General features: G+C 34.7%; 2 protein-coding genes across 2 annotated transcripts in view; one reads left to right on the plus strand and one right to left on the minus strand.

Moving 5' to 3' along the window:
• The window catches only part of LOC118748391, a 199178-nt gene that overhangs the window by 25415 nt on the left and 149875 nt on the right, over positions 1-23888 (minus strand). The window contains exon 5 of the mRNA XM_036482763.1: positions 22852-23264. Coding sequence (XP_036338656.1) covers positions 22852-23264 — 413 coding nt within the window. The remainder of the gene's footprint in view (positions 1-22851; positions 23265-23888) is intronic.
• LOC118748934 lies at positions 13233-15821 on the plus strand. Its single transcript, XM_036483692.1, has 2 exons — positions 13233-14073; positions 14177-15821. Exons 1-2 carry the CDS (start codon positions 13550-13552, stop codon positions 15768-15770), a joined length of 2118 nt encoding a protein of 705 aa, XP_036339585.1. The 5' UTR covers positions 13233-13549; the 3' UTR covers positions 15771-15821.

Raw genomic sequence — 23888 nt, forward strand, 5'->3', positions numbered from 1 at the left:
AAAATAGAGCAAAACCAAATAGAACAACAACAATATTTGCCAATGTAACCAACTTTTCCACAACAAATAACAGTGAAACCCTGCGGTTTTCCATAATTCTTATAGTTTCTGGTATTGTTGTTGTTGGCATTTTTTTGTTTTTTTTTTGGAGCAGCGATAATCAAATGGGTGTGCAATTTTAATTGGCCAATTTAATTACCAGTGCAAGCAATGTGGCGCAACGAAATGCCACTAAGAATGAAGCGAACGGTGAGTGGCAGGGAGGGGGAGAGTAACAGTACCGCAGTGAGCATGAGAAGAATATATGTATAGTGAGCGTCACAGCTTCATACTCACACACACGCGCACAGGGATTCCAAGCAGCCAGCTAACAGCCACATGTTGACTTGGTGAAAAGTGCGCCAACAAAACTCTCATCCAACCTCCTCCAACCCGCTGACTCGAGCGAAGGGGCACTCTCGCGTCGAGTTTGTAATTAGTTGAGTGAACAACGGAATGAACATGTATGTATGTATGTATATGTGCTTGTGAGAGGGAACTGCTGGTAGCAACGGATGTTGCCGCCACCCATAATTACCAGTCGCTAGATACGCGTTCGTTGCAAGCATTTGCTTACTAAGTAAAATTTCAAATATTTTCACAAGGATTAATGGAATGTACAAACAAACGTGCATACAAAAATATCAGTTATACGGCACTCAAATCTCCACATGTTGTAGTTGGTATGCGTATGCGTATGGGCTTATGTCGTACAAGTAGATCGCAAACTTGTTGGCTTAACTGTAATATTTTTAATTGCTTAACTTATTTGAGATTTGATTGAGCGTAAGCGTAGAGTTTGCCTATCATATTCATATCTCCTCACAAATAGGCAAATATTAATGCACACACACGCAAATATGCATTTAAGGAGAGTAAGCATTTACGTTGGCAGTGCAGGCAAGGCATGTTTTGTGATTTTAATTAATTTAAAAAAGTTTACCTTCGCAAACGAGTTTGCTTAAAATCTGTTAGAGCGGGCAGCAAGTCAAATAATATAAATAATTGATATTTTTGAAGAGTTATAATTTGAATCAATTGAGGGATTCACAACGGAGTCGTAAGTGTCGTATAGTTGTATGTCATAAACTTTCAAAGCTTAAATAAATGTTTAGAGAACTTAAAACCACAACCAAATATTTTTTAACACGGCGAAAATTCATAATATGACTTTGATGGTACTTTACCAACCCTCTTAATATATTTTTAGGCGTTTAAAATTTACGACATACAACAATACGACACTTACGATACCGTTGTGAATACCCCAAATATGTTTTTAGAAGTTCAATTCAATGATGTGTCATACAGGGCGTATGAGTAACACCGGCGAGTGGTTGCAATGAGGGGCATAAATAAGGGCTGGAAATTTGTAAAATACTAGATACAATAAAATAATTCAAGAATTTCAGATAAAATACATATAAAAAAATAAAATGAAATGAAACAATACATTAAAATTAAAAATTAAGCCTAACTAAATTAAATCGATATAAAAAATTTCAAAAATATTAAAAAAAAATCTGCGAATGGTTTTTATGAGAGGCATAGAGCAGGAAATGTAAAAAATATGATAAAATAAAATGATTGAAGAATTAAAAAAAATATAAAAAATAATTAAAATCAAATAAAGCAATACATTGAAAACAAAATAAAAATTTAGGTTTAACAAAATTAAATAAATGTGTACATATAAAAATGTAAATAATAAAAAAGGGTAAAAGGCTAAAGGGTAAAGGGCAAAAAATTTAAATAAACTATAAAACAAGTTAAAAAGAAAAATTTAACTAAACTAAACTAGAACTAAAGGCATATACATAAATTAAAACAAATAAAATAATTTAAATAAAATAAAAACATTAAGTTTAACTAAAATTAAATAAAAATTAAGAAATGACAAAATTAAAAAAATTATATTAAAAGTTAAAAAAGTTAAACCAAGCCTAACAAAATAAACTAAACTAAGAAAAATTCAATTAAGCTAAAAAATATACATAAATTAAAATATAAATAAATTAACCATTTTAAAACAAAATGAAATAAAATAAAATAAAGTAGTTATTATTAATAAATTTAAACTAAATAAAATTACACACCAAAATTAGAAGAAAAAAATAAAGTGTACATACATAATTACATAATTAAAATAGGCACAAGATGAAAATAATATAGAAATGCAACTATATCAAATCAAATGTAATGAAATAAATTAGACTTAAAAATAAACAATAAAAAATAAGTTAACTTAAAATGAATTTAATGAAATAAATTGAAACGAAAGTGAAATTATAGTTAATTAATTGATTGGTGACAGAGCGGTTTGAAATTGCCGTAATTATCGTAATTGAGGGCGATAATATACTTATAGTTATCATTATAGACTTTCGCTACCGATATAGTGATTGTATTGTTATCCATAATATACTTATGATGATACCGATAATATTCTACAATTTCCTGTTATCAATATTCTTTTGAATAGAGAATTTATTGATAATATTTGGTTTTAATTTTTAGGGCGAAAATTTGAGGTAAAATTCTATTATTTCCGCAGAAAATAAGTATTTTTGTTTTTATATTTTTAAATAAATTAGAGAAATAATTTGTAGTACTTTGGATGGCTTTCAGCATGTTTTAAGGTTTTTTCAGGACTCTTTAGTAATTTTCGGGTCCTTTGAGAAATCTTAGGAACTGCATACATACTTGGAATACAAATTTCTTGACCTTTGTGGTACTTTCGGGAAACTTTGGACTTTACTAACTTTACTAAATTTTTTTGCAACTAAATTCTCTGCGCCAGGATAAGAGCTTTGGTTCAAAAGGGAGAGAGCCCACTACTAGACAAATGTCTAGTCATACCCAGGTTCCATCGCTAACCTTCACAAAACTCGATAAAAAGAAGTGGTCCGCCTTCAAGTCTATGTACATATGTATTTCTGTCACCAAAACAATTTAGTTTAGACTTCAGGAGTCCTAAGTCTGTTGTCTAAATAAGTTGAATCAATAAATTAGCTTTCTTCGATATTATTTCATTTCATATTTTAGACAAAATGGTAGTTACATACAGAGTAAAGACGTATGACTACGTAAGTCCATTATCTAAGGGTTTAAAGTTAAAAACCAAAAAAAGTGTCGTAAATGTCATCCATTTAGGCTACTCAAAAATTCTATTTGTGGAAATCGGTACATTTACCACCACCACCACATCCACACACAACAACGCCATCAGCAAAGTGCTATTACCTATTACCTCTCAGCCGTATTGTTTTCCTCGCTTTTGCTTTGTTTTTTTTTTTTCTGACAATATTCTGTTATTGGTTTAACTGCTATCTCTCACTGCCAGCAGTTCAAATTAGACAAGCCGACTGAATGTACATTTGTATGTAGAACACTTTGTTAGACTCTATGCTTAGCATATGTACATTTGTATTTTATATATTGACGAGTTTGGTATTTGAGCAGATATTCGAGCCTTTCCGTGGAATTAATTTGCTTATTGTATTTGAAGTTGATTGCATAAGTACAGGTAAAAGCAAAACGAGCCTTCTCGTTAGTACATAGAAAGCAACATTGTAGACTTTTCCCTATTTGAACTAAAAATCTCACACTGTCTGAAACAAAGCGATTTTTTTCCACAAATCCTTGCTAACAATGTAGGGTATTAGCTCTAATCGCGCGCGCAAACACTGTTTTACACATACAAGTACACGCGCAATATTTTCAATATCCATCTTTTCGACTTTCTATGCTGTTTGATACGCAAAATTTGGCGCAAAGTCAGAAATTTGCATATTTGCGCGCGGCGGCCGTCTCTATTGGCCGTGCATAGATGGGTGCGTATGTATTGGTGGTACGAATGTGGGCGTTTATACATTTTGGTTGTTTGGCTGGTTATTTGGTTGGTATGTGGTTTATGAAATTTTTAACAAAATTGAAATTACGCTAATTGTTTGCCGCACTAACACGCACACACACATGTGCACATAACATATGCACATGTATAGTACACCCACCTAGTATTGGATACAAGCACTCCGCTGTAAGGCGGTTTGCCTGGTTTTCAGTGGCATCACCACAGCAAGGCAGGCGCAGTGAACAATGTTGCGCGCGTATGTGCAACAATAAGCTGCATCAAAACAATTAGAGAATTTTGACAACATGCGCCCCTCTTTCCTATCAGCAATGTTTTGCAGCGTAGCGGGAGTAATGCTCCTCTGTTGCACGGCCGGATTTCATTTTCCGCTACAAAATCTATTTATTTGTGTGTGAGTGTGCATGCAGCGCGGAAAAGTGCGCTAATTAATAAAGTTTGCACACGTATGCGCGCGTTGCATGCAACATCACACCGACCAACAACACTCATACATACCAAGGGACACCTGCTACCAACAAGCTCTCCACTCGCCCTATATTTGTATGACTACATATTTCATTTTTGGCATATTGCTTGCCCCGATGGTATCTTAAGCCGCTGCCTGCACTGCCACATTCAAAGCTAGTTAGCGCGCGCGTGAATTTTATGCTGACTGCGCGCTCATTTTGAGCGCACAAATGGCGCATTGCTGTTGAAGCTGCAGCAGCCGATTGCATTGCGGTTGTCGCAATGGTGACACACACACACACACACACACACAGGAAGGTGTACAATTTACCCCGCGTATTACGAATTAGCTATCGGTAAAGTTGTGTTGTTGCGATGGCTCGTGAGTTAGAGGAGGTCATTTCGTAAAACATCACGAAATTAGGCACTCAACGGATTAGTGGGAAAGGTCCTTTGTGTATGGGTTGTGACAGTGCATACAACGTAAGCTAGAACAACAACGTAAGCGAATGCGTCGAAAATTTTGGGCATTTACTCTAGCGGTCGGTAATGACGCAATTTTTCATGCGTTGATACATTGGCGCAAACGCACTGTAATGAGTTAATGCAATGAGTTAGCGCAATTGAGCCAACACAATGGGCGTCCATGGATAGAAAGTGAGCTTAAGCTTCGACTCGATTTTCAGTACAAATTCTTGAGCTTAAGCTCACTCCATCAGTGCAAAAGTTAAGTCTTAGCTTAAGCTCACTTTTTATTCATGAGGCCCAATGTATGGAGTAAGTTATATATATATATTATACTGTATATTCACTGATTACTGATATCAGTCATTTAATAAGATATATTTTTTAATTTTTGATTGATTTTAATTTTAGTTATTTAACGATTTTATTGAACTTGAAGCCGTTTTTATTTGAAAATTTCAATTAAAATTTTTTTATATATTTTTTTTTAATTTTTTATTAATTTTATTGAGCCTGAAGCCGTTTTTATTGAAATTTTTAATCTAAATTTTCATAAGTTTTGTATTATTTTTTTTCAGTGTTTTTTATTTCTTTTTAAATTGTAAATAGTTTTAATTTTTTAAGTTTACCTTTATCATTGGATGTTTTTTTTATTATTTTAATTTAATCTTATTTATTTAAAGATTTTACTGATGTTGAAGCCGTCTTATATGAAATTTTTGATTTATATTTTTATTCATTTTGTATTAATTAATTAATTTTTTTTTTTTTAATTCTAATTAATTTAATTTATTTTTTTTTTTAAGTTAGTGGTTTTAAGTGTTTCTAGTTCTAGTATCTAGTGTTTTTTAATTCTTTTTGAATTGTGATTTTTTTTCTTTGGTTTTACCTTTTCCATTACATTTCTTTATTATCATTTATAATTTATTTATTTGCTTCCATTTTTTATCTATGTTTAATTTCAATGCACTATTTATTTATTTATTTTTCTTTAGTGCATTTTTATATAATTTCTTTATTTTAGATTTCACCTCAAACCGTTTTTTCGTTGTTTCTATTTTTTATTTTTATGCATTTTTTATTTTTCCTTTGTTTATTTTTTTTTTGTAATTTCTTTATTTGAGATTTTATTTGCCCGTTTTTATGCCTTTTTTAATTTATTATATTTTTTTACTTTTTTATTTATTTTAATTTTGATTTTTTTTAACTTTACTTACATTCTTGGGTTTTTAATTTCTGTATAGTTAGTTTTTTTTTGTTTTAAATATTAACTTTTTGTTTTTAACTTATGTGTAATACTTTTTTAACTTTAACATATAGTCACTGCTTTTTGTGCTTTTATTTATTTCTTATTATTTTATTTTTATTTTTTACTTTTCTTTTACTCTAAACTGGCTCAAAAATAAAACTCTTCAATTAAAAGCCTGCCAATCACTGCTGAACCATAATCATCTTTTTTTAGCTGCCTCAGCTCAATGCAACTGTCAAGTTTTAATGACTTATCAGTGTCAATCGGCTTCAATTAAATCGATTATAAATAAAATCCAATCAAAATAGCTACAACACTCATGCTTCATTCTGAAGCTCAACCACACTTACTGCTAGAAAAGCGGATAACAAATGCAATAGCATACACAATAAACACATACATATGTACGTTTTTTGTATGCAAAACCTCAAAAATCAAAATTCCATTAACACTTCGTACAACAATAACATTTACCACACAAAAAAACATACTATTTGCAATCAAATTTATGCGTCCTGCATCCTCCCCACTATCCACTTGTTTTTTTTTCGCTGCATTGCTTTAGTTTTTCTTTTTCCAGCCACCCTTGGCCCTTTCTATATAGGTTTTTTGTTGTTGCGCAAGTTTTATTTAATTTAATTTCAATCATGTGTAAAAATTAATTAAAATGGCAAATATTCGTGAATTATAAATTGCACACAAATTTTAATATTTTACAATTGCCATGCGCGCTCGTTTGGTTGATGGAATTGCAGTGACTGGGGGCCACGGAACTGCCTTGTCCGTGGTCCAATTTGCCCGCATGCCTGCCCTTTACCATAGAACTCACAAACCACTACCACCACTCAAGTGAATTACTGCGCGCGCCACCTTTTGCAACGAAGGCTCGCGTTGAGGCGATTTTCAATAAATAATTAGCGCGCATACAAAATGCAAAAACAGCGCGAATGGTGAAGTAGTATTACGAGAACGTATGGTAGAGGTTGGCGACGGACGGTGGCCAATGTAGCAATAGTGGCAGCAGGAAGTTGGTGCATTGAGGTTGAGTGAATTCGGTGCAGAGGCACGCCTGCACTTGCAACATCCGGCACCAGCAGCAGCCAGGCCAGTGTAACTTTGGCTTTGCATTCGCTGTTGTGCCCTTGCACTGGCTCTGACTGCTGCTGCTGTGGCAGCATAAGAGGTCACAACTTTTTTGCGATGCCACATTTAATCCTTACATTTTGTGGATGTGACATTTAACACTGCGCTCCCTGTCCTAATTTCACACACAAGCAGCAGCAAGCTGAAAAAGGCATAGGTCGGTTGAAAAGGCATACTTTTTGGTGAATAAATAATGCAGCCATGGGGTCAGATACGACTCGAGAAGTTCTCTATTTTGAGTGGACCTTCATTGTTAGATAGATCCTGAATGTTTTTTAAAGACAGAAGGTGCATTTTCAACTCAATGTCCACCATTTCATCTTTTTTTCTACTCTTCGCTTGCTTGACCTTCAACCCTAAACTGATTATTGCCATAACAGTGCGGAAGTAAAACAGTCGCATCAGCGTGCCCGTCGAGAGGGAGCGGAGGAGGGTGGAATCCCCCGGGGCCGGGATTTTTAAGAGGCCTGAAAAATCAGAACCACAACTTGTTATTATTTTTTTACAATGTAATTGCTCCTTCATTATAGGCTTTTATTATAAACTAGTATCGCCCAGTTGTCGAAATTCTACATTTTTTTATACACTTTTCAATTTTGCTTGTCACCAATATAGACTCCTTTATGCGAGTGACGATTTTGAAGTCCACCAAAGCTATAGCGAATTTACAGGAAAATTTAAAACCAAATTTCTTCAATAGCTTTCGAAATTAGATCGAGAAAAGAACCTGAATTTTTTTTTATAAAAATATGCGTATATATTTGTATGTATAGATGAGATGCATTTTTATGATAGTTCTCAATGCCTGCGCCACCTATCGGAAGACGGACTTGGGCGAGCCTAAAATATTGACCAAAAATTTTAATCTTACACACAGATTTTTTTAGAGCATAATGAACCATATTTTTGCTATTACCAATCAAAATTCTAAAAAAAAAGCGGATTTTCGGCGCACGCTAATAAATATATTCTGATTCGTACTGTATCGTACTGACTCTACTCATTAAAGAAAATGATCACATGCTTTTAAATTGATACAATTTATGTCTAGGGGCCCGTGATTTTTTAGTCCGGGGCACGAGTTTTCTCTCGAAGGCCCTGGGCATCAGTCGTCTAAGCCAGGGTTGGCCCATTTCAAAGCCACTTGCGGGTCCTCAAGCTTTCTAAATATTTTGAAGTCTGTTGATAAAGAATACTTCAGTTGTTTCTACTTCCCTCGTCCGTAAAAACTCTAATAATTTTCTTCGATTACCAAAGCTCCTTTTGCCTTATATTTAGTCATATAGAATAAAAAGCCATAATCTATAGTCAATTGCTTATTTCAATTTCAAAATTGCATATACTTTTCAATATTCTTTATTAAAAATTAACTTTTTGCTTCTACCCTGATTTCGGTCACTTTGGTATGCCAGGTTGCAGGCATACAATTATGGAAAGAGTGCCCATTTTGTTGCTGAATGCAGCAAAATATTATTTTTAATTTTTTTGTCACCCAAATGACCAAGTGGCAGATTTATCCCACCCACCCACATATGTACTATTTGTACTCTGGCATATGAACCTTTTAATGCAAACATATGAATGTATGCTTTTGCCAGTCTGCAACATTGCCGGCTCAGACCCTTAACTCAACTCAACTCCACTCAACTGGTTTATCCCATTGGATTTAATTGTTTGCACTTTCCGCTGACAACAAAAACCATGCACTCACCCGCTCCACAAATTCAATTCTCGCCACACCAACGAAAAGGCTCAACAAAAATGGCAACCAGTTGGTGAGAAGGTAAGTGCGGTGGTGCAAGCACATGTTTGAGTAAAGTGGCAATGGATTTTCAGTAGGAAGGGTAATGATGTGATGCCGCAAATGCCAGCGTCTGTCTACCTCTATGCCACAACCACTTTGAGTGTGGTGGTCCAGTATGGGGGATGGAATGATATGCAAATGCATATATGTATATAAAATTTGTTTGTATGTATGTACATAAATATACATGTAAGCATTTATTCATATGTTCATATATATGTATGTGAGTCGGTATTTGTATGTGTCATCTGGGTGAAAGCTTTTATGACAATTAAAACATAATTGACGGTCAACATTAATAACCAACATTGTGTGTGATTGTCGACATACATACATATGTACATGCATTCATATTTATTTGTATTTGTAAATGCCTGCTTAGCTGCGGCTATGTCCAACATATGCATATGCAGTACATACATATATATGTGCTATATGAAAATATACATATTAACAGCAATAAAATAATTTAAACTAAATACACTGCAGGCAAATTACGAGTGTCATAATCTTTCGTGATATCTGCGAATGTTTGCGAGAATTTTGTTGATGGCATTTGTTACATATCCTTCTGTTGGTAACACGAGGCGTATGAGCACTTTTTTATATTTGCGGCAGGATTACGAATAAAGGTAAAATAAAATGATATAATAAAATAAACTAAACTGAAAGTACACTAAGTTTAACTTAATTTAAAAGTGAATTAAATTAAAAAAAAAAAAAACTAAATAAAATTTCATTAAACTAAATTAAATGAAATGAAGTTTAATTAAATAAGAACACATTAAATGAAATTCAAATGAATAAAAGAAAATTAAATTAAATAGAGCTAAGTTAAAATTAACTAAATTTAATTTAAATAAAACAATTTAAATCAAATTAAAACATTAAAATAAATTGAAATTAGAAAAAATTGGATGAAAAAAATTTAAGAAAAATTAAATAAAATTTTATTTTATTATACAAATTTATTTAAATTAAAACAAATTAAAATACATAAATTAAATTAAATCTTGAAATATATAATTAAAAAAAAATTTTAACAAAATTTAAAAAAATGAAGTGAAAACAAAATTTAAAAAATTGAGTGAAAACAAAATTTAAAAAATGAAGTGAAAACAAATTAAATTCAGTTTAAATAAAACTAACAAAAATATAATTAAACTAAACAAATCAAATTACATTAAATAAATTAAATTATATTAGACAAATTAAATTTATATTCATTAAAATAAATTTGATTTAAATAAATTAATTTAAATTAATTTTATTTAAAAAAATGGTAAAAAGTGTTATAAAAATGTACCAACGAATTACGTATATAGAAATTAACTCCGAATAACGGGCCGTAATTGGCTTGCCTTTGGTTAGATGACATTTGAATAAAACCTCACTTTTGTGTGCAGGGTCGAAAAATCTTAAGGAATGCATGCTTTTTAAGATTAATTTTTCAGATTTTCAGAGCTTACGCTCAAAAAATAAATTGTTATAAAATGATTGATTTTTTCTTTTATTTTTATTTTTTTTTTGTGTGTACTTTTAACTAGACACATTCTTAGGCCAATAAATTAACAAACTCATTTGTAAAAATTATCAGATAAATTTTTACCAAAAAAATGATTCACAAAACATGAGCAAATAGCATTGTACTTAATTAGGTACAACACATTTTCACCGCCTATCTCATGTTGTACACAATTCGTTCACCAATTCAATTTAGTCAGAATCAGATGAGAAGATTAGACATCAAAAACCTTTATGGCTATTTGAGCTGTCAAAAGGGGCATGTAAGGGACACTAATTTACAAATAGCAAATCAACGAACGCACGACAGTTACTGAAGCTAAAAAACCAGCAACCAAAAAGTAAACAAGCATGACTAGTGTAAATAAAATGACACCAAGGGGATTGACCAAGACATGAACAAACGAAAACCAAACTCAAGCCACAGCAAAGAGTAATTAAAAGCAACTCAAGCTGATTCAAATAGCACATGAATGCGATATGAAGCGAGAAAGGAATATAAAAACCCATAGCAAATAAAAATAAAAAAGGCCAATAGATTTTCGGTTTACTTGTATCTTACGATAATTTGAATAAGAACAGCAAGTAAGGCCGCCGCAGTACAATGCCCAAAGCTGCAATTGCCGACAAAAAGAGCAAACTAGCCACATTAGTCAACGTATACTATACTTGCCTACCTACACACATAGATTGCAAAAGAAAGTGTGCCTGAAAGCCAACCACACAAGGCAAGTACGACTCATACGAAAAAGCTACAAAGTAAAAAGAGAAAAAAGTGAAATAGGACGTGCACTTTGCGCTTACCCCGATAAGCGATTTTCGATAACACAAGCAAAATGAGCGCACAACAAATCAATTAAGGCAATTGAAAGGCGAATCCAGCCAAAACCATCAACTACCACCAGCAAAAAGCAAAATCAAAGACAAAAAAATATAAAAAAATAAAAAATCTTTGTAAAATTGACAACTCGACAAAAGCAGCCCCATTGCGTCGCCCAGCAGAGGCAATAATAACGAGCGTGGGTGGCTGAAGAGCCAGCTGGCACTTGACAAATAATGGCAGTCAGTGAGCGGTGGAGGCAGCACGCAGCAGCACATCATCAACACCGACGCGCGCCATAACTACTTTTGTTGTAGCATAAGCCAAGGCGTTTAACACGCGCCATACAACAATAGCGCCCTCACGCTAATTGGCCTGGCCAGGCGTGCGTACGTAGCAAGGAAACGATGGAAAGGGAAGCTGCACAGGCAAACTCGCGTAAGAAAAAGATAGCAGCGCGCAGTAGGCATGAAAAAAAGTTTGGGAGAAAAAAATTACAAGAAAAAAACTACCGCGCAGCCGAGTGGAGTACGAAAAACTACATATAAACATCAAACTGTAGAAAAAAAAAACGCATGCAACCTATGGCAAATAGAGAATGAAGCACATAGCCGCATGCAGTTGAATGATTGTATGCAAATTGGATTAAAGTGATGCAGTTATTTAAGGCAATTAAAAGTAAACAAAACTAACACTGCGTAGGGGGTGTGTTTGTGTAGTGGTGAAAGTGAGAGAGTGATATATAGAGACAGGGAGAGAGATTTTGCGACGGTAGAAAACACTCGAAAAGGAGGATAATTTCCGAAGAGAGAGCGAAAACTTGGAGTTTGTGATAAAATATATGACCAAATATTTGGTAGGAAATTTACAAAATTAAATCATAAGTAATAAACTCTAAACAGAAAAAATTGCTAAAAAGCAATATAACAAAAAAATCTTTGGTTTTACAATAACTTGAGGTTAAGTTGAGAACTAAGGAGTTTGTACATAACATCTTTCAACATTAGCAAAACTTTCAACAACCAGGACAATTTTTAACTGAAAAAATAGCGTTTCGACTTACTAAACTAAATTCTCAACGAATTTTCCAGTGCTGTATAGTGCGCCCAAAAAGATGCAACAGTTCACACTCATACATTTCGCACTACATATGTAACAGAAGTGGGAACAAATTTTCTAAAATTTATTTATAAAACCTCCTAATCTTCTTAAAAATGCTCTAAAAGTTCTATTTTTCACTTCTGCATTCCAAAAGATATACGTTTTAGAGTGAAATATCAAAAATACAGTTGTGCAACCACTTAACTCGTAAATTTCGTCTCTCGGTTAACATTTATCTCACTCAATTCCGAACCCACTCAAACTTTCCGCTCTGCCAAGCGACTCAACCGCAACCACAGCCTCTCTGTTTACATGTGAGAACAACATTGCTCACCTGCAAACATGGACAAACACAGCCACATGAACACAAGCTCCAGTCAACAACAGCCGGCAGTTAATCCTACAAATTGGCCGAAAATATGAAAATTTACACTCGCGCTAATATGAATGTATGTATGTATGTAGTCTACTTTGGGAATGAGTAAGTGAGATGCCCAGCGGCGAGTGCAGGGCGCAATGAATAAGCATTTGTGAGTGTGTTTGTAAGCGTTTGCATTGTGAAAACCAAAGGGGACACCAATTAAAACAGTAAAATAAGCGTACGCGCGCAGCGACATTCACTCACACAGGCAAACACACTTACAACCCGAAAGGGCGACAGAGGACAACACGAATAACTGCTGGCCGCCGACTGAGCAACATAACTGAATGTTGATGACGATGATCAACTACGTTGCCGACCAACCAACCAACCAGTCAGCGAGTCAGTGAGGATATTGCTTGCTTGTTCGCCTGAATGTATGCTTTCGTCTTTTGGCTATAAATACGCGCGCGCAATTACGGTCATAAATCAGTTCAAACCGAGTTTCGGACGCGTACGGTACTAGACAGACTTTGGCGTGGTACAACTACAATGCTAATTGGTTAATTAAAAATTTGATACCAGCAAGGTACTCGACAGACTTCACTTCGCACAAACAAAAGGATTAACAGTTTATTCTTGGAAATAGTTTTTTTTTGCAATCAACATTTGAGCACACACAAAAGGATTTGCGTCAGCCGCGGTTGTTGTGAGTCGTGAAAATGTTCACTAATTGGCTAACGGGCACCACAGGCGGTGGCACGCCGCGTAATGACCACACCAACGGTAACAGCGCACCGTCTAGCAGCAACAATAGTACCGCCAACGCAGCATCGAATAATACAGAAACTGCTGTGTTACCCGCCACCGTTGGCAGTGTTGCAGCCGCCGCCGCTGCTGCTGCGGCTGCTAGCTCTGTAGCGTCCAGTATTATGACTACACCGCCCGATGTGGTACTCGAGGTGGGTCCGCCTGGGCCGGCTAGTGCGCGTTTTGTTGCTCACAGCATTGTGTTAGGCATGCACAGCGGCTACTTACGTTCTGCCATACGGCTAGACGAGAATGCCGGCATAGCGGGCACAGGCAACGAGCTCATTTTATATTTGGGCAATGTGACCGCGGAGCAATTTGCTCCGCTGCTCACCTACATGTACACCGGTTACTTGGACTTGAATGTGGAGAATATATTTGGTGTGCTGCTGGCGACGCATGTGTTGCATATGCCGCGCGCATTGGAAATTTGTCGGTAAGTTTTAGTCTCGGCTGTAGTGAAATGAAACGTTAGTTAATTTGAAAAGTAAAAGCGCCCGATGGCTTACTAATTATCGTCTCGATTATCTCCATTTCAGCTCTTTTTTAGCGCGCGCTCAAACTGAGGGCTATCTAGCCAGCAATTCTATGGGCGGCCAGCCGCCTATCGCCGCTAATTCGAGTTCGAAAATCATACGTCCCATACCAAGCAAGCCAACAGTTCCGAGCTTTGGCTTTCTGCCGCTCACCGCAACACATCAGCTGCCGCTGCCACAAGCCGCTTTGGCGGCCAACACCAATGACACCTTCAAGCAGCTGCAGCAAGCGTACGGCAGCGGACCGCTTTTAGCCGCACACAATAGGTGTGGCGCTGAGTCACGCGCGTCTAACAGCACTGAAATTGACGTTGACCGCGAGCCTTCCGCGCGAAACTCGCACGTTGATGACGACGATGAGGATGTGGAAGTTTTCATTGATAACAACACTGACTCTGATTTCGATGGTGAGCTCGACTGCGCCATTTCGGTGACATCGCACTCATCGCAGCAGCCCGCCAGCTGTAAAAATAAGCAGCCGCATGAAAGCAGCACGGAACGTGAAATTGTCATCACCGTCGCCGAGCCGCCCGTACCACTGGCAAAGGCGCGCGCTGAGCGCGACCGAGAAATCACGCGTGCAGCGCGCAGTAAACCAGCTGCAGCTATTGGCAATACATCCACACCAAATACAAGTAAGCGTGAACGGCGTAAGCAAACGCGCACGCATCACCACAAGTCAGGTGGTTCACGCGCGTCTGGGCTGCAAGTTGCCAAAGCACCCATACCCGCTTCACAGCTAGACAACAACGAAAGCTCCAAAGTCATCATCGATGTCGCGAGCTGCGATGGACCAGTGCGTTTTAGGCGTATACTCAATACAGCCTATGGTCACAAGCCCGAGGACTACGCTGTTATGCCAGAGCGTACGCAGCAAAGCGTTTCGCTTTCCTTTCACCAACAAATGGCGAAGGCAATCAGTCAGCAGCGGCAGCTGGTCACAGCCAACGAAGAGTCGGAGAATAGTGAGTCTAGTGGTGGCGGCGGCGGTGGAAATTCGGCAGGTGCCAGCGGCAGCAGTGGCAAGCATAGTAAGAATGCCTCAAATGAGATATACGTTTGTGTATACTGTAAGCACACCTTCAAGTCGCAGTACTGCTATCAGAAGCACGCCAAGCGACATCTCAACCCGCTAAGTCTGAATTGCGCTGCAGCAGCGGCAGCGGCGGCGGCTAATCTAGGTGGCGGGCCAGATGTTGATGAGAAAATAACGGCATCCGCTAAGTCAGCGGCCGGTGGTGGTGGCGGTGGCGCAAATGGTGGTTTCAATTTGACACAAAGCATCGGTGTGGCACTGCCGATTGTGACCAGCAAACAAGGCGCAAGTGAGCTGCTACGACGGGAGGTGCGCCCCCTGGACATGAACGTGCAATACTATCCCTGCAAGACGTGTGGCAGTAAATTTCCCAGCTACTACTTTGTACACAAGCACCGGAAAATGTGTCACGCCGAGGAGGAAGCGGCAGCTGCGGTAGAGGCGGCTAGCAAGCGTGGTGAGAGTGGTGGCGCTAATGGTGGAGGCGGAAATGGAGGTGCTGCAAGTGGAATAGGCGAGAGTAAGCGCGAAAAAGCAACGGAGAAGAAGATTGTGGATTAAGAAAGGGAAAAGCAAAGAAGAGTTGTGATGAAATTGAGTGGTAATGAAGAAATCAAACAAGAAGGAAAGTGTTGATTCAAAACGCATAGAAATTCATTAGTACGAATTTCTGAAATTAAAAAAGTCGATTACTAAGCAACTACAGAGTAGATAGCTGGTTTTAGTTTTAAGAACATTAAAGATGAAAAGCGCAAAGTCGTTGCTCAAAATATATCAGCGTATAAAATAAAGCGCAAAAAACCAAACGAATTTAAGTAGTTACTTAATTAAAATCAAATGTACTCAAGACTAGATTTAGAAAAGTTAAAAAGTGTAGAAAAATAGGCATAAACGAAAAATTGAAATAAATGAAAAAATATTAAATCAAAATGAGCAATAAACAAACTCAAAAATCTGCATTTTAAATTTTGTTGGGTTGTCACTACGAAAAAATTAGCGACGAAGAGGAGTACAATAGAGGGCTGGGTAGAAGAAGAAGAAAGAGAAATGTACTACGGCAAAAATATTTGAAATTAATTAGAATTATTTGCGTTAAGCAAATAATTGCATAAAAAACTAGAATAAAAAGATGATAAAACTACAAAAGTAAGAATTGTTATTGCCACCGATCTAATTAGGTTACGGTAAACGAGAGGGAGAAGACCACAGAGAATGCGGCAAGTATAACTAGACGGTTTAAAACTTAAACTCAAATGCGTATGTGTGCATATAATAAACCGGTGGCTTCAAAATATAATAAACCGGTTCTAGTTTTAAAATAAGATAACGATATACGTAGTTACAATAATATCGCGATATTGACGATATCACTTATGGTTTTATCGACAATTATGTATATCACTAATTCAAAGTATTAATATATCATAACTACATTCATATCGATAAGTATCGATAAATTTATCGATAGTTCGTTCTCAGACTAATATTTCGAAAATAAAATCATTTCAGAATTTTTATCGATCGTATGGTCATTGCGATAAATATATCGATAAATGTTTCGATACACATACATATATATCGATAACTATTTCGGTAAGCATGTTACAGTGCACAAATATTTATGAAAAATAAATCTATAACGATATCTAACAAGAAATATATCGATACAAATATATACTTTTCCAAATATAAAATCATTTTGCGCTACATACATATTTGAGCAAATGTTTTAGGTATGCGTATTTTTCCATTCGAAATATTTTTACCCTTAAAAGCATGCCAATTTAATCACTCGTTTAACTTCGAAATTATCCAAGCTCATCACATTTTACTCACCCAAAAGTAAACCACCCTACCCTACCCTCCAACTCTTAAGCGCAGAAAAATGTACAAAAGCTTTGAGCACAATTATTTAACAGAGTGGCGCGCGCTCAAGCAGCAAACCAACACACACGCCGATAGCGAAAGCCAAAGAAAGAAGCATGGCACAGAGGAAAAAATAAACTGTTGCATAAATTATGGTATTTTAAAAATTATATTCGTTCATTGGGGATAATTGAGCAGTTTAATGAAAAATGCCCCAGCATGAATTGGTTGGTTGCATACGTAATGAAGTGGCAGCAGTGGCAGTGGCAAAGAGTATAAATACCCCTTTGGGTAGGACAGCGGAATCGTGTTACCCTCCGGAGGATAAATATGCCGAAAGTATGCAACTGAAATACATTGACTTTTAATGAAATTTTCTTTTTAAGAAAGGCTGAATGCAGTAGTAAACAATTCAGTTAGATTCTTTTTATAGACTTTTTAGTGTTTACCTATTACATACAAAAAATATGAAAGCGCGCTTTATTCAAATTTTTTAATAATTTTTGTAGGTTACAATTAAGTTTAAATGAACTAAAAAAGTGGTTTGTATAGTTACCATGTGACGTATTTTTTGAACAATTTAATAAAAAAATATAAGTTTTTATAATAAACATTTTTATCTTATCAACAAAAATTTTACCAAAAAATGTTTAATGAAGTAAAATGCACAAAATTAGAATTTCTATCATTCTAGCAGACGACAAATTAAAAAAGAAGACGTTATATGAGTAAATTTTGGTAATTAAATATAAAAACTTATTAAAAAGTTTAAAAATGTAAAAGAAAAAAAAAGAAAATAATAGATTAAAATAAATTAAAAGCATTAAACAAAATTCGATTGTTTTCGGTCAAATTTGACCGCTGTTTTGTCGTTTTTATTTTTCAATAAAAAGTAATCGTTATTTCATAAAATGTTTGAATATTATTTAGATACCAGAAGCATCAACAAAATATACGTAAATCTTGTTTTTCTACGTATTTCATATGCCTTCATATGACCGAAAAAGCAAAATTCGAGAATAACGATCAAAATTTATCGAAAAAATATTAATCCAAAGATAACTAATATTCTGGATCGTAAATATAAAAGCGTAAAAAAGCGGTTAATAGTGATCGAAAAAAATAAAAATCCAATTTAGCAATTAAATTGTAATCTATTATAAACAAAAGAAATAAAAATTATATATTAAATTAAAATAAGATAAAATAAAATAAAATAAAGACAAACAAAAAAAATATAATATATAATACTACATATAATTAAGTTAAATACATAAAATACAAGTATTTTTTAAGCACAAAAATAACCGTCTTAAATTCTTAATATCGTAAACCAAATTAGCATGACACCACCTTGAGGTACCAACTTTCCGATAAAAAAATAAATATATAAAAATAGTCTTAACTTATCCGGTAACATACATAAAAGCAATTCCGATGAGTTGATAATCTCCTCCTTTTTTTGAAGTCGGTTAATGAATCAAAATAAAATAAAATGAAACAAGTCAAAATAAAATAAAAAGCAAAATAATATAAAATACATAAATAAAAATAATAAATTTAAAAATAATTTTCAAATAAAAACAAAAATATACAAGAGAAGAAAAAACAATAAAATGCCAGAATAACATTTAAATAACAGTGTAAATAAATAATTTTCAAATAAAAACAGATTTTAAAAAATTTAATCAAATTTCTGCCGATTTTAGTTCGGTACCAATTTTGTGTATTCCAAGTACAGAAGTGCTTTTATAATCATAATTTCCTGAAGGTGCTTAAATTATAAACATTTTTATCATTTTTTCAGACGGAAATATACGGGAAGCGCAATTTTAAATTAATATTTCACACTTTTTAAACTTTTTCTAAATTATTTTAACGGCATTTGAACTTTGTGAGTACATACTCAGAAAAAGCTTAAATTAGCATATTAAATTTTAGGGATAATTTTTGTCTAAAATTATTGCTTCGTTTCACAAAAGTCACTTAGTTCGTGACCAAATGTCTATTTTTTACACCATTAAAAATTTTATCCACAATAAAAAATAACTAAATAAATTAGAATATTGAAATTTTCAACAGAAAAAAGGTGTAAAATTACTAAAAAAAAATAGCAAAACCTATTTTTAATCATAACAAAAATTTGCAACATTTTCATTTTAATTATAAAAAGATAAGTGGAGACCAAAAAAGGCAGAAATTTAATTAAAACAATTAAGCGCTGGTAAGCAAAAACTTATGGTGAAAAAATCTAATTAGAGCTATAAAAATAACATAGTTTAAAATATCACGAACAAAATAATATGCAAGAAAATGGATATTAAAACTCATTAACGTCGCGTCAATTAAGTTTATAAAAGAAAAAAACATAAAAACAGTTGATGGCAAAAAAAATCTGCATGCGCAAAAAACATTAAAATTCAATTGTGGGGGAGTTTATCGAAACGACAGAGAAAATATTCAGAATATTCAGCAAAAAACGCAGTGAATAATTAAATGCACTGGGTTATATGTAAAAATTGCACAAATGTGTGTATGTTTGCATACATACATACATACATACATATTAACAAGACAGGGGCCATCCGTACTGCATTGCGCCTACATGCGACTATATAACTGCACTGGTTTTGCATGCGACAGCGCTTTAGGCCATACGCCGCATGCATTTTTAACGAGCGCGGCAAACAAATAAAAGTGCGAAATTGTAATTTTTAAAAATAGAAAGTAAAAACTTTAAATAGACAAGTAATAAATAAAAAAGCATGAACAAAAGTGGGACTGTGGCACATACATGCGTCAGAGGAGTGCAAAGCGTTTATGCAGCAATGCTTAGTGGCACTTTTGTACAAAAAAAAAAATTAAAGCATATTTTTAGTTACTGCATTTTTTGTAAATAGAAGTACATATTTCAAAATTTGCAATTGTTTGCAATTTTTCGTTTTTTTATACATTTTTTTTTTGCCCAAACAAAAGCCACTAAGCGCGAGTGTGACAAAGTGTTGCCGGCGACATCAATTAAATTGGAGGAACTTTTTACTGTTTCATACATTTTGTTTTTTCAATCGTTTTTTACTGCCTATTTTTTCGCATTGCGCTGAAGTTAAAAACAGTTAATTAAAGCACTTTTGTCAGCCTGCGCAATTTTTTTTGTTGGAATGAAATAAAAATGAAAAGTAAGAATACAAATTATTGTGCCAAAATGTATGCTACGTTTTTTTCAGCTTCTCGTAGTTGTTGCCTCCCTCGCTAGCTGCATGCATGCATGTATTTATTTTTTATTTAAAGAGGCAATTTAAATTCACCGTTTCCGTTGTTGCCTCTTGGCTGCCGCGCTGGCAGGCATCCCATTGGAGGCGGAGTGGATGCTTTCATTCGAAAAAAAGTAAAAAAAAAAAACGTTTCTGCTTTTTCTCATCGGCGCGTTGCAACAAATGCGGAAAGTGAGTTAATTGCTGCCGTATGTAGCAAACACACATATGTATACTACACATATGTATGTGGCTCAGACTGCGGCAGCCGTGCATGAGTGGATAACTTGGTAAATCGTTTCTATGTCAATACAATTTTTTATGCCTTAAAATATTTTTTTTTTTTTTTAATTTGTTTGCCTTTTTTCTTGCGCTTACAGCTATGAACATACAAAGATACACAGCCAAGTATATAAGTACATATGTATATGCATGAAAAACGGACATGTGTGTTAATGGAGAAATTGTATAAATGTAAGCGCCGCTGAACAATTGCCGCATGTATAGAATGCACGCCAGCAGCTGCAGGTGAAGTACTCGGACGACAGACAGATGATACTACATACACACATTCACTTAGTCCTTAACATTCGTAGGCGCAATACACAATTTAAAAGGCGACATCATTGCTCTATGCTGCTGTTGCTGCTGGGATCGGGTTTACACACAACAGCGCAACCATTTCAAGGATATTCAATAATAATCGAATAAGGTTTTGTAGCTCAAAACAAACAAACAAAAAAATGCAAAAATATTTTTTTACACAAATAACAAAGAAAACGCGAAAAAGTCAACTCTGCAGCTAGCACGCGTAAAAGAAATCGCGTCATAATTTGTGCAACGCAAGAAACATTGGATGTGGTGTTGCATGCATATATGCAGGCAGAAATCCTGCGGAAGTGGCGCTGCAGAACAAAAGGAAAGAGTAAATACAATCCTTAAGTTCGCGTTAATAATTAAAAAATTTAATTTCAGGTGCAAATTTATTTTTCATGCGCGGCAGAAATTTTTTATTGATTATGGATTTTTTTTCGGAGTCAAAAAAAATTATAAATTTAAGTAGATTTGTATGTATACTTCTCGATACAATTATCTAATTTTTTTACAATATCGTTATGGATTATTTCAGTAAAAAAATTAGATAAATTTGAATAAACTAGTTGATAGTGTTATGGATATTTCTTCGATAAAATTATTGAACATTTTTCGATATTGCCAGCGATATTTTAGTCGATATCGTTTTCGATTTATTAATTGCTGTTTTAAGCGTTATATGTAGTTTTAGAGTATTTAGTCGACAAACTTTCAATAAATTCATGATATCACAATCGATAACTTGCCAAAGATGAAAGCGCTGAGCGTACCAATGTGTTGTACATTCCTCAGGGAGACATAAATAGTCATATTTTTTATGAAAAAAATTAAATTGATTGTCGAAAGTTCCAATGCAGTTTTTGGGCTTTTCCTTGGCCGAAAAAATACTTCGTTGCATACTTTTAGGATTTAATTTGACGAAAGGTGCTTGTAAAAACCCGCTTTCAGACAAAGCTATTTAATAAGAGAAGATGTGTTTCCAAAGCAATGGAAATAATCGCAGTAGCCGTGTCAGTGCATTTTTCGAATCAAGTTGAATTATTACAGCGTTATCTTATTCCATGAAAATATTCCTTCTAAGGAAAACTGAAAACATAAGAAAAAGGAGAGAATCGAGCACGGAGGCCTATCGTTTCAAAAGATCGAAAAGGAGGGTTCCCTATTTTGCCGACTAGGAATCTAGCCTTATACACAGAAATACGTACTTACTGCAAAACAAAGTGCAATTCAATAAAATTAAAATAACACTACCACAAGAATATGCAGAAAGAGAATAAATTCTCTTTTAGCACACATCCACTCACACACAAAAGGGCCAAAAACCATTAGCACCGACACAATGATGACCAAAGGTGGAGGAGAAAGGACCAGCTAGTAAAAGAGAGAGGAGTAGTAAGCATTCGAACGACCTGTCGGCCGGCCTGCTGTCAAAAAGTGTCAATTTAATTAAAAATTTTGTTTAAGCTCGCCGCATAAAAGCACGTAGCAAACATGCATGTGTGCGCTTGTATGCAACCTCTGCTGCGCCCACACTCCCCCTCTACATATATGCAAAAAAAAAATACATTTGGAACATTTTTTACAGATTACGCATTTCCTGCATTTCGTTTTTTTTTACACAAATTTTCTTCTGTTTCTGCGCCTTGCTTTATGAGCCACCTTTAAAATGCACTTTCAGCTGTATTGCCGCCGCGCAGTTGTGGTTTTTTCAATGCTTTCCAATAGGGTTTTACGTATTTACCGCTGCATTTTCGATTGCAGCTCTCATCAGAATATTAAGTATTATTTCATTTAACTGCATTAATTAATAAAAATTACCACATGAACTTTTCTTCTGCTTCTTCAGCCTTGTACATATGTTTCGTGGTAGAAAATTTTAATTTTTAACAGAAATAATAAATACAAATTTGTTTTTGCTTGCGCCCACTTACCTTTACCATCGATGGCATTGTTGCCTTCAGTCGTTGTTGTAAGCGTTATTATTGATGTTGGCGCAGCATTGATGCTCACAGCACCGCTGCCTGGCGTCGCTGTCGCGCTATTTGTGGTCAACGTTGTTGTAAGCGTTACACCAACAAGTGTTGTTGTAATTACACCTGCTGTTGCCGCTGCCGCTGCCAACCCAGCGCCAGTTTGCGCAATGTTGTTGTTGTTGCTGCTATTGTTGCTAATACGATTGGCAGGATTAGCACTAAGCGCGTGTAGATTCGTAGTGGAGTTGGATAATATGGAGGAGGAAGAGTTGTTGTTGTTATTCGTGTTGGTGGTGTTGGTAGAGGAGGAGGAGTTTGCGTTAGAAGCATCTGCGTTCGACGTAACGTCGAGACGCTTCCGTTTTGGATCACTGCAAAATAGGGGTGAAAGAAAGAAAAATATTAAGTTGGAAAATTATTTTAATGAATTTTAGGATTAAACCAAGCAATATTTTCAAGAAAAAATTAAAAAAAAGTGAATACTTCTGAAGAATGCTTTCTTTAAAAATATTTTTTTATCATAAATAAAAAAAGTATAGAATTCACAACAACTCATAAAAAATACATTGCAAAAAACTAGATACATCGGAATTATAATTAAGACATTTTTTAATTTTTTTGTAAGTTTTAATGAAGGAATACACCAGCTTAAAGTGCATATGTATGAGATAAGAAAAATGTAATCTTAAAGGTTTTTTAAACTAATTTGTCATCATCACTTCCCAAAACACTTAATTTAAAAATTTAGGAAAGAATGCAGAAAATGTAAAAATAAATATAAATATAAATTTTAGTGTGAAAGGGGAAACTAAAATTATTAAAAACTACACTTAAAAAAAGTAACTAAATCACTATAGTCTCTTGCAGTGCTAAAGAGGATATACATATGTAAATATGTACATATAATGGCGGTCAAAAATAAATGAATAGTGTTTCGTTTTAAATATGTACAATGTTTTTCAAGCTCAAATTTTTTTGATATTTTTTTATAAAAA

Source organism: Rhagoletis pomonella, unplaced genomic scaffold, assembly GCF_013731165.1.
Source record: "Rhagoletis pomonella isolate Grant_MI unplaced genomic scaffold, Rhpom_1.0 Rhpom_scaffold_00013, whole genome shotgun sequence".
In the NCBI taxonomy this organism is placed as follows: domain Eukaryota; kingdom Metazoa; phylum Arthropoda; class Insecta; order Diptera; family Tephritidae; genus Rhagoletis; species Rhagoletis pomonella.

Excerpts from the sequence above, each read along its gene's own strand:
- LOC118748934 (XM_036483692.1), top strand. The coding sequence starts at position 13,550 with ATGTTCACTAATTGGCTAACGGGCACCACAGGCGGTGGCACGCCGCGT. Across the intron at positions 14,074-14,176 it reads CGCGCATTGGAAATTTGTCG|CTCTTTTTTAGCGCGCGCTC; the intron begins GTAAGTTTTAGT and ends TCTCCATTTCAG.